The sequence below is a fragment of the Paralichthys olivaceus genome, chromosome 2, assembly GCF_024713975.1.
Source record: "Paralichthys olivaceus isolate ysfri-2021 chromosome 2, ASM2471397v2, whole genome shotgun sequence".
NCBI classification, from domain to species: Eukaryota; Metazoa; Chordata; class Actinopteri; order Pleuronectiformes; family Paralichthyidae; genus Paralichthys; species Paralichthys olivaceus.
The window spans coordinates 11,761,058-11,773,234 of NC_091094.1; the positions used below are offsets into that span (position 1 = coordinate 11,761,058).

General features: G+C 40.9%; 1 protein-coding gene across 5 annotated transcripts in view; it reads left to right on the top strand.

Annotated features, from left to right (window-relative positions):
* The window catches only part of cacna2d2a (calcium channel, voltage-dependent, alpha 2/delta subunit 2a), a 140,026-nt gene that overhangs the window by 31,179 nt on the left and 96,670 nt on the right, over nt 1-12,177 (top strand). For all 5 annotated transcript variants that reach the window (XM_069535948.1, XM_020101567.2, XM_069535971.1 and 2 more), the window contains exon 3: nt 8,337-8,453. In XM_069535948.1, coding sequence (XP_069392049.1) covers nt 8,337-8,453 — 117 coding nt within the window. The remainder of the gene's footprint in view (nt 1-8,336; nt 8,454-12,177) is intronic.

Genomic DNA, 12,177 nt, shown 5'->3' on the forward strand with positions numbered 1-12,177 from the left:
ATTGAGACTAAACCTCCCCGAGACACTAACTTCATAGCAATCAGTGTTTCTGTTTTTTTCTGGACTCCTCTGGAGGCTTCCAGTCCTATTGAACTATGAGAGGCTTCTGGTGTGTTGTGTCTTATCGAGCTCCTCCAAGGGGCTGCAGCTCCCTATGTGTTCTCTCTTATTGAACTCTTCCCGCGGCCCGTGGAAGCTGGGTCTGCTCGACGGAGCCCACTAATATTCCTTAATGATGTGGCATCTGTCTCTGTCAAACTCGCCGCCGCTGCAGCCAGACGCGGCCTATTGAGGCTGACTTCACAGAGAGATAAGCAGTCCTCTCTTTTAGACACAGACGGAGGGACAATAACATCAACACCAACGAAGAACATCATTTCTACCAGAGAACGCAGTGAAAAAAGTCGACATATAAGTGTGAAATGAGTGTTGGGGCCAGAAATAAATCTTTTTTATTTGTTATCATTTGCTGTTTTGACTGTGCAGATGACAGGAGGAACATCGTGAAAAATCCAAGGTTGTGCAAAACATGAGTCGGTATTGAAATTTTCTGCTGCGTTAACACGTTTCTTTACAATGTAAGTAAAGCTGAGGAGCATCAGGGTCGACATGCAGAACAGAGGACCTCTGATGAGCGCCGGCTGAATCAGCATACCACTTTTTAACAGTAATTTTCTGGATTCTCGCCACCCTCTGTCTTTCCATCTGCGTGTTTACAGAGACACTCAGAGCTTGGCACATTGCAACCAGTCATCATGGCTAATGATGGGAATGTGACGTGTGTGTGAGCTGCACAGAGGGCGGGAATGTGAGTTTAGCGCACATGTACATTTGCATGTCTCACTCTGTGTGTGTGTTTGTGTTGTGTATGATTCTCAGTGTGTACTTGAATGTCTCGCCTGCCAGAGAAAGCATATTGGTGGCGATTGGCAAAGTTACTTCTGCCGGATCCTGTGTGAGCGTGAGCAGCAGAAGGTTCGATTGGCTGTCAGTGGCGCTCTGCGGAGCCACCTCTCCTCTTTTCCTGTGAGAATGACAGCCCGACACACAACGCTGGCCAGGCTTCACGACTTCCAGCCAACAGCATAACTGATCAACACTGTTATTTGCTCCACAGTCTTTTCCAACCCATGAATTATCATTCCTCTTTACGGAAATGATGGGCATCACGGAACAGACACATCCATTTTATTCTGTTTTTCAGTTTTGAATGCACAGTTCTTTCTAAAACGCTGCTCAGAGATGACATTTCTGTACAGTTAATTGCACTGAAACACACCCATAGTCGCTTGGTGGGAAAAGAACATCAATCAATGCAATGAGACTTTATAGATCATTTAGTTAACTGGAGTAAATGGTCTGAGCACCTCTTCCACCATCGACTATGTAGTACTCTTATTGGATTTTTGTGTACAATGAAGCAAATCAATTTAAGCGAATCAATTAAGTAAAGTTAAATTAAAACTGTATTTTATCTCCACTGACATTTAAAGATAATAGGTTTGCTGTACTGTGTAGATGCAGTACATATGCAATGGTACTGAATGTGCTCTTATACAAATAAAAGGATTTTACATAATTTGAATAGGACTGGGTGATATAGCCAAAAATGTTACTGAGAGAAAAATGTTCATATCAGTCGATATCACTCATTATCATGATAAATGTCACATTATAATTTCTTCTAAATTTAAAGCCTTATTTTCGCTCCAGATTGAAGGTTTTGTGGTTTTAAACGTAAACTTTGCTAAACATGTGACCGCCCACTGTGACGTCACTTTGGTTTGTTAGCTGCTGATTTGAAGCCCTGACGTTGGCATTTCATCCAGGGTCGTCTTGTTTATAGTTTTTTTTACCATAAGTAACCATATTTAGAGGAGCTGGGGGTGGAGCCTCAGTGAGAGCTTGAGGACTCTACACTCACACTTACACCTGCGAACTACACCTATTGGACGTTACTAGCTGTCAATCATGTGGTATCCATGCCCCAATACATACCGGGCAATATCCTCTACTAGAAGTAAACACATTTTCTCATAGACTTAGAAAATAACTTATCTTTGTAACTGATGGAGTCGCCCTCTGCTGGTCATTTGAGAGAATACATGTTTCAGGCACTTACATATTGGCTTCACTTTCTCGACCTCGAGTGGAAAATAAAAAACAATCATCTGTTATAGCTCCTCACTGTAGTTGTACAATGCATTTGAAATATAGTGATTTATGGAATTTTCTTGTATTGCTGTCCATGAAAATTTACATGTTTCTCTATGTTCCTGGTATGTTTAAAAGTGCCCTCAAGGAGCTCGCCTCAGCTCAAACATTGCATATGATTATCAGTATGCTGCCTGCGACAGCGCTTGGTTTTTCTCCTTCTGCTGTCCCATCACCTGTGAGTGAGTCAAGCTCCGAAACCCTCAAATATAATTTCAGGTGGGCTGATGTGCATGTGGGCCTTCAGTGATGATGGTCACTCATCTCCAGCCTGTAGCTAATGGGGATTTTAAAGCTCCTCAGGTCTGTCATGGCCAGAATTACCATGTGCCGTCCGTCTGCGTCAATTGCTCCTGCAGCCTAACGCTCGTTGGCTGGATGCGTTTTTCTGGACCTGAGCTCCGTCCGGTTGACAGCGCTCCTCAATCTTCTCTCAGAGTGGACAGGGACCTCATCTGCCCCGTTACAGGAGCTTGTAATGGCCAACCTGTCACAAAGATGAGCACCATACAGCCCTATCAGGCTCTATTTGTCTCTCTTTTGTGTTTTTATTAGTCCACGCAGAGTGATAAAACGGGAAATGGATTTCCTCAGGAAAACATCCAAAGTTGTTCCCACACAAAAACGACAGGGGAAACTGGTGCTAGTGCTGTTTTTTTATGTGACAGCACATGGCATGTTGTTATTATTTAAACTGAGGAAGCAAAGTCCAACTTCAGCTAAAGGACACTGATCTATAATCTGCTATTTATGAAAATGTCATATCAAATCAAGTTTGACAGTTTTCGGTTTCTGGATGTTTTTTATTCATCCATTATCTATATCACTTGTACTTTGAGAGTCACGTGGGGCAAACATGCAAACTGCACACAGAAAGGTGCTGGTCGAGCCTAGAACCTGACCACGGCCCCACTGTGCTGCCACTGGATTATTATATGGGCCACAGTGAGACAGATTTCAGTTGAATTGGTCTCATTATTGATACTGACATCGAAACTATGAACCACAATATTTCCGTAGAGTGTACCTGGGACTAAAGCCTAGTTTATGCTTCTACGTCACGTCGATGGCGTAGGTACGGCGTCGACGTGGTCTTTGAGCATTCCAAGTTCTTCGTCGATGCCGCTAGGGGGTGTGGCTGTGTGTTTGTGTGGTTATAGCCGAATCCTCGCTTTTTCTTCCGTAAAGTAAACAACAGTAAACAATGGCGACCGAGGTGGAGCAGCTGTATTTGGAGTTGGAGCTCATCAATATTGAAGAACAAATGCATATATTGTAAATGTCGAAGCGCAGGAGACAGAGAAGACGTTTGCAGAGGTGGTTTTTATGACGAGGAAGAAAGACCGGAAAAGCAACTGCCGGAACTTACGTTCTGAGCGGACCAATCACAGCGCTTGCGGTCCGCGTCAACGCGACGCGTAGTTAGGATTTTTTGGAGGTGCGCGTCAGGCTATGGCGAAGGGGTCCGCGTCGATGGCGTAGCTACAGCGTAGGTACGGCGTCGACGCGACGCAGAAGCATAAACTAGGCTTAAGGTTGATATTGAAACATGGGGGTTGAAAATATCCAAAATTCATATTCAAACTATAATGACCTGTTTGATTACCTGTGGACATTTTCATCCCTGTCTATTTATTTGTTGGTTTATTTGATTGTCAGCATGATTACACAAAAAAACTACTGGACCACAGTGTGGATACAGATCCAGGGATTCTTTTTTACTTTCTTTAACATAGCAAGATCCATAGGTTTTCAATATTTTCCTGGATCTTGATGGGACTGATTTCTGGGACTGAGTGTGTGTAGTTTAGTGCAGATCCAAATATAAATCTAAATGTACTGACTTTAAATGTGATTTCAGCTTATCAGTACATTAAGTCACTACTGATGTGTAGGATGACTGTAGCTATAGCAAAGCATATTCTAATATATTTAAAACACAGGCAGTGTTATATCAGATTTGTTGGAACTTGACTTTTTGGAAAGAAGTGACTGCCCCATGCAACTGTAACCTGTATTTTATGTCTGGACCCACCATTGATATTTGTTTGATAAGTTTGATAATCCTTCGGCATGTGTTTTTGAAATGGAGGCTGGTGGGCATTTACTAGCTGAGCATATGCTGCAGGAGCAAATTTTCAGTTTCAAGTTGTTGACCACAGTGACAGTGGTTGACTTTAATTCTCAATGGTTTGCTGGCTCTATGTTTTGAGGCAGTTATAAGTCAGTGCATTTTACATTGAGGCTGTTTGATGATTGTAGTATTAGAGGCTGCACAAATGCTCTGGGCTAAGTTTCAATCCCTGGATAGAAGGACAATACAGGACAAGTAAAAGTTTTTTCCTCCGGAAGATATTTTAAAAAGGGATTTTAGGATTTCCTGCATATTGATCCCTAACTCCATCTTTTGTGTTTTGTTTCTAAGCTCAGAGCAGACGAGGTTCTGTCTATAATGTCCCTGAGACGGCCATGAATCTTCCAGAGAGGGAGGCAGAGAGCACTACCACACATTAAGGAAATGAATATTGATTTAAAAACAAATTTGACATGGTTTTTAAATCGACTTGAAAATGCATCGCTTATAAGAGTCAGGGGTTTATAGTCTGTCAATGGAGCGGAGAAAACTTTGCTCTTGTTTTGTGGTTTAATAAGATTCCATTAATGGCTTCTTCCACCTTGACAAAAAGCCCTCTGAAATTGTGTGTGTGTGTGTTACTGCGGATGTATATGTGAAAATGTGCAGCGACGTTCATTTGTGCTAACACTCACGTGATTATTGGTCTGAGGACCGCCTCATTTAGAGTTGAAGGATAATGACGGATATACTGTGTGTGTGTGTGTGTGACTGTTAAATCGCAGACTAATTACTTTTTCAGGATGATGAGCTGAAGCAAGAAAAAATGAAACTAAAAGAATTGAACCACCTGTTTTACTCGTCTAAAACCATTTTTTCTTTTGTCGCATTATGAACGAGTCTGCAGATTTCACCTTCAGGTTTCACTTTGAAAAGTAGAAGTGTTGTTTGAAACTAAGCAGGATCCTTGATTCCCTCAGAGGGCGGCCAAAATAAGACACCAGGCAATCTCACCAGAGTGCCCGGCTGGCGCGGTGTGAGCGTCTGGGGCCAGGTTTGCCTGCTCGCTGGGCCAGTGGAAGGAAACTGCCTCTGGCTGCCTGCCCAGCTTTCGGCTTGACAGAGATGGATCATATGGACCCAAGTGTTTTCCTTTCCTAATTGCTGCACATCAACACATCAATCCCACAGACATGATATTTCATAACAGAGCAGGAGATCATTACTTTGACAATTTTAAAGAAATTATTCAGTCAGGAGACCTCGGACTATGCTGGTTTCAGTCACGTTTGATCGAACTGATATGTGAGCTGTTGCGTGTGTTTGTGGGTGTGTGTGTCCAGAGTGGATCAACAATTGAATATCAAATACCATCGATAGTCTCTGAAACCCAAGGCCACAATAGCTTTGTTTAATTAATGCATAACCAGATCACATGATAAATGCAGACAGTGTTTCTCTCTCTCTAAACAGAACCAACTGAAAATGCAGGGTTCTGCAAGAGGCTTGCAATTTGACTCAAGACTCACCTCCAGTTTGTTTTGCCATATTTATAGGCCTCAACCTGTGAAGGACAAAAAAATGACATGAATATGAAAAAAAGTGAATAAATGCATAAATGAAAAATACAGCTGAAAAAGGATATTTTTGTATTCCCACATTTATTTGTTTCTGTGTTCAAATGTTAATGTATGTAAAGGTTTCCTCAGTAAAGCCAGACTGTTTGTATAGCGGTGTGATCATCGGAACTACTCGTTTTTTCACTTATTTGGGTTCAGTCACTTATTTTATCATCATTTATTTATTTAAACTTATATTTTGTCCCTCATATTATCCAGGCTGTTTCCATGCATCTATTTGCAGTGCAGAATACAAAAACAAAACTTCGTGTTCAAGTTTTACTGTGAACTTCCATGTTTGATTTTTCCTCTTGGTTATAATGGTGCAGATACGTTGTTGTCAAAGTGCACAGTCTCGTTCAGTGAATGAAAGAGACTCTGGATAACATCAAAAAAGTCAAGTGCGTAGCGTGGCCACAGGTTTACTGGCTGTTAAGTGACACATATGTTAGTATTATGTTAGTACATATGAGAGTATTGATTTGGTCATTTGTTTTTAGAGCAGTATATTCCTGAAGCTCCAGCCTTCTCTTCTCTAAATTAGTGAAAAGCTTAAGGTTGTAAAACCCATGAATTTTAACCATGGTCTCAAATTGTGATGTCAATTGTCTCTTGTCTGGTCAATTATTTCCTCTGCGTTGGAAAAGACTGCTGCTAAGGCTGAAATCAACTTCTTTAAAAGTTTTACTTTGACCTCAGAAACACTTCAAACCTGAATTAAAGTCTTTGTTCTGCCAAAGTGTTTCAGAAGAGACATCAAGGTTTTCTAATTAATTTTTAAAATGACTTTTTTTAAAGTATATATACTTTTTATATATCTGAAACATGTATGACATCTTCTCTTCAGGCTGCTGGGGATTCAGATGAACTTTCAAGCTGTAGATTTAAACTAAAGTCTGATATTCTTGATTTTTACTTATTTCTAAATGCAGTTTTTATTTGTAAAAACCATTGCAGTATATCTTCATGTATCAAGAGTTCAATATCAAATGTCTAATTACTTGATTCAATTATTGATCGTTTGATTGAAGAGTTAAGTTTTTTGTTAATTAAAGTACAAGGCCGATTAAACCAAACACACAACATAAGTAAATGCAGCATTTGAGACTGAATACGACACTAATTGCTTTGAAATATTTAACGACAACAGGCTTTTCCTGGGTTTCCTCAGAGAGAACTATACAAAATGGCTTTTGCGGCATGAAAGTGGGTCTTTCTGTGTCTTAGGGCAGCAAGATAAGTGTTAATCCCTCGGGCGGTGCTCGGTAGTAGACTACAGATCCTACAGAGAGCCGTGGCCGCTGAGTCAGCCACAACTCTTCCAGGGGTAGCAGACTAATCTCCCAAGTACCTTCCTCTGTCAGTGGTCCAAGCATCTGTCATTCTACCTCTGGAAGCCCCTCCTCCCCAGACAGCTCAGGTCCTCGCGGCATCCAAAACCCATTTCTATGACTTCTTTTAAAAGGTTTGCAAATCTTTAGTGTGCTTAATGGGTCTTAACCGTAGACAGTATATAAAGATGGATGACTTGTCTCAACTTCCTCCCACTATCAAGAAATGAAGCCAAAATTTCCTGGTTGTACCCACACTGCCATCTTGTGCTGAAAACACAATTTGGAGCCCGAGTCGGAACTGGGGGGGGGGCTGTATTTGATGCGTGTTTTGACCTTTTTGTTTGCGACAGGTCAAGTGAGCGCCCTCTGTTGGATCACGTGGCAAACCACTGATGTGCTTCTCGTCTTTGTATTTTGAATTTAAAGAGTAAAGACGCATCCACTAAATGGGGGAGGCAGGGTTTTTGATCTATACTACAGCCACCAGGGGGCGATCAAGATGCTTCATGTTGTTCATCTTTATATACAGTCTGGTCTTAACTGGTTCTAGACTGTGTGAAGCTGTAAGAGTTCTTGGTTTGTTGCAGTGGCTGATTATAAGATATAACTCCTACTTTCACTTTAATAAGGAGTTATGTCTCTGTAGGCGGCTAAAATTCTATGGCTTGTTGTGTTTAAGATATTCTTAATTAAACCAGTGGATTATTTCACCAACATGTTGTCACAAAGCTGTAAATAAGACTGCTTGTCTTTGCTTTAAAAGAGTTAACATTGTGGAGATGGAAGGTGTTCACCCAGCAGTGAGGATCTGCTGGAGTGCGTTTGTGTTCATTTAATTTGATCCTGACTGCCAGACTGCATCTAGCTCGCTAAGTGCTTTGCCATTAAGCCTCTGTTCTGTGTTTAATTCTGCTACAGGGCTGACGCTTATGGATATAACACCCGGCTGTGAAACGCCCGCTTTGCAGTAAATGTTTACCATCTCATGCTTGTGCTACCTCTGGAATAAGCAAACCCACTCCAGTGCGAGCCTCTCAACTGAAGTAATGGCTCCGGTCGCCTGACCTTTGATTCCCTTTTGTTCTTTATCTGCAGATTTACAATGAGAAGAAGAGCCAGTTTGAAATCAAGAGAAATAACCCCAAGGACTTGGTGGAGAGAGTGGCCCGGGACATCTCCAAGCTGCTCAACAGTAAGAGGAAAGCCCTGGAGGTAAGAGGCTGATTCTACATGTTATAACACCTGCATGTGTACAAACACACCCTGTACTCTTGTGCACAGATAACAAACATACATAGTGCATCATTTGAATTTCCTGGAAAGCCAAGTTTCTGTTGATACAAATACATTCAGTGACTTTTATATATATACAGTATATATAAATGTAAAGTATCTTGAACAAGAGAAAATGTGAAAGTATAAAATAATAGAAAAATAGAATAAAAAAAGGCAATCGAATAAAATATATTTCTTCCAAATAATACAAATAAAAATACAGAGAATAAGTACATAATATATACCTTTCACTACAGACAGAATATTATTTGTAGAGAAACACCTGAGTAAAGTGCAGCGGCAAAGGATAATTGAACTTCCTCTAATGTTGACTAACTGATAGAAGGATTCTTTACTTTATTTCTTCAGTTTGTTGAAAGCAGTGTCATTCCTTTATATTGTTGCAGTATATTTTTAAGCTTATTCTTTTTTTCTGCTTCGCACTTTTGAGTTTTTTGTTTTCCTGTTCAATATTGCTTGCATACATTGTGTAGTCTGTAAGATTAAGAGTTATTTCAGAGGTTATCATTGTAGCGGCCGGCATTCTTCTAATATAATTATTCCCGCTGTTATGCTCAGACAGTCCTGTGATTATTCAAAAAAATACTTTTGCTCTCACAGTGAGGAACCTCTAACCCACGAGAGAGAATTAAGAAGGGGGGGAGAATCAGAGATGAGTGGAGTGACAGGGAGGGAAACAAGGGAACGTGTAGACAATCGATGAAGAAAGGATCATCTATCTGATGATTCCAGAAATCTGTCTGTCTGTACATGGAACACATATCTAAAGAACCGGTCATCTTATCAGCTTTACACTTGTCATATGTTTTGTTAAGGCCCCAAGAAAGTGCATTATCGAAATTTAGTGCGATTTGGACTTCAATATTCATACAATTAGAATAAACAGATGGCCAGCGTTCCATAGCAGCGGCGGCTGGGACTCATCAAATCACGAGTCGAGCTTCACTGAAGTTTAAAATAAACAGGTGAACAGCTCTTTGTGCAGCAGCGGTGACGCAGCTCCGTGGTTCTGTGGACTGAGCCCTGCAGTTGGTCTTCACTCGCCACAGCTTAATTACTGCAGGTCACTTTTACAGTTTCAGAGAGAAAAGCTGCAACCACCATCACCGCAGGTCAAACAAACAGGCAGCTTTAGAACATGCACTGCACTAGTTTTTTCTGAAAAAGTATAATACAATATAAATGATTAAGTCAAAGTGTAAATATAATTTCAAGTCACCTTCACACTTAAAATTACAGGAGGTTGAGGGTTTGTAATTTCCAAATTACCTGATTATAATTTGTATTCTTATGCTATTTAAACCTTAATTTGTCCATCCCTTATTTTTTCTCCTCAATGGCTGTGAGAAAGTCCTTTTAATCAGTCTGTGATTCTCATCATCTCCGCCCACGCATACACACACTGCACACACACACTGATTCCTTTGAATTACTCCGATCAGCTTCATCATGCTGCAGAAGCTACACACTCATACGCGCACAGTCAATACACTGAAATGATAGAATCTACATATATTCACAACCCTCTTTCTTGGTCTAATGAACACTGAGCTTTCAGATCGTATGTGTGTGTCAGTGCGTGTAGGGTATAATTTGAATTTCTTCCATGTGGCACCTCATTTAAGAAGGGGCCTGTTTGAGGCGCTGTCCACTTTCCTCTGTTTCTGCCTAGATATGGTCACTCAAGGCAAGAGCATGGACCTTTTTTTAACACAGCTGAATCCTCACAAAGGGGTGCATAAGGATTGTATATCTTTCGAGAGCATGAGGCCTTGTGGGACGAGACACATTCATGCCAAGGGGGAGCAGAAGTCTCTCAAAGGCACGGTTAATTCTCCGGCTTGAATCCTGAAAGGGAAGAGAAGGTGTTACTGTACGTCTCCCGTGGTCATGTGTAGGATTGGATTTGGAAGAGCAGAGCATTGATCCTCCAACCCAGTTTTTCTTTTCAGTACCACTTCCACCTCTTTCAACACAGACACACACACACAAACCCCGACCCACCCCGTCCTAACCTCCACAGGCCACACTGTCACCTCACATCCTGTCTGGGAGATTCACTCAGGAGAGAGGAAATGAGGTGAAAAAAGAGAGAGGCTGGAATGAGAATGTCTCCCTGGGGCGTGGAAAAATCAAGAAAATGATGTTCAGAAATTCATAGATTTAAAAATGAGCGCAGAGCGGGAGGGAAGTAGAGAGGGAGCCGAGGATGGTCGGGGGGGGGGGTAGATGGAGGTAGAGAAAGAGTTTGGGGAGAAAACTAAAAGAAAGCAGGGAGAAAAAAATTGCAAAAAGGAAATGATGAACGCAAAGAAATAGGGAGTCATTAGTCATCATAGAGTACAAACCTCAACAAGACGTCTGCAACAAGTTAATGCGTTTCATTTTAGTAGGTTAGGATTTTCTTTTTTCACTAGAACTAAAAATTCAAGACAGTATGCGAATAAATTCATGTGGACTTATTATTCATACGAGGAGAAAAGTGAAAGCCATGTCTTAATGCAGTCTGTAGATAAGAAGGTCTCAAACTCTGCTCAGCGCTGTATTGACAGCGTTTTATATTCCAGGCTGTTTCTACCCCCTGTAATGGTTATTTAGTCCCATATATTCCCTGCCACACGTTTAAAAAACAGGAGGTGAACGTGTGTGTGTGTGTGTGTGTGTGTGTACATGCGCAGGCTTGTGTGCGCGTGCAGGAAGAAATTATTCTTTGCAACCTATTTAAATAATGCTGCGGGTGATTCGTTGTAATTCATGTTTATGTTACTAATGAGAAAATACACACTGACTCTAAATACTCAGTTACTGATATAAAGTGGGGAGGGAAGCATTTTTCATTGCTTTGGATTTAGTTGCTTAAACCTTAATTCCTTAATTACTAACACATTTTAGTCATTTAAATACTGTGTTCGTGCAGCCGGGAACGGGACAGAAAGAAACCCCCAAATCCAGGAGGTGAGCATTTAGTTGTTAAACCTGCTTTGGCAACGAAGCTGGAATTATTTCTGCCACGGACAAGATACAGTTTGTGAAATGCAAATGTTGGAAAAGGCAGTTTAATGAGCACAACATAGTTTTTTTATATCCTGCATTTCAGATGAAATGTCCACATTTTGCTCAGAAAAATACAGCGTAATGAAATAGTTATCTAATATCTGAAAATATATAATTTAAAGTGCAATGTACTCGCTGTTCCCTTTACTCTAAAAATAGAAGCAACATAAGCAGACTTTAGATTTTGAAAAAACAAACCCCTCTGTTTATTCCTTCCCTTCACTCGTCTCAATCTCTTCCACTCCACGTCCCTGTCTGCTCTCCCTCTCTTCCCTCTGGCTGCAGCGATCTTCTCAAATAATGATCTGATTCCACAGTTGCAGCCGCCAAAAATTAAAATGTAACACAAACCCAGGTCGGCTGACAGGCTTCCATGTTGCCGCTGGACAGTTTATATAAATCCCTTTGTTTTCTGAAGCAGGTCGAAATGTGACACAGGGAAAAAAAAATAAATCCTTTCATTGTTGAAATATTTGCTCATCTCAGTGGATTTGTGAACTGAAGCAAACACATGGAGTCATTGTGTGTATTTGTTACATGGACATCAGATTAGCTGATAATAAGATTTCCTGACTGATAATAATGA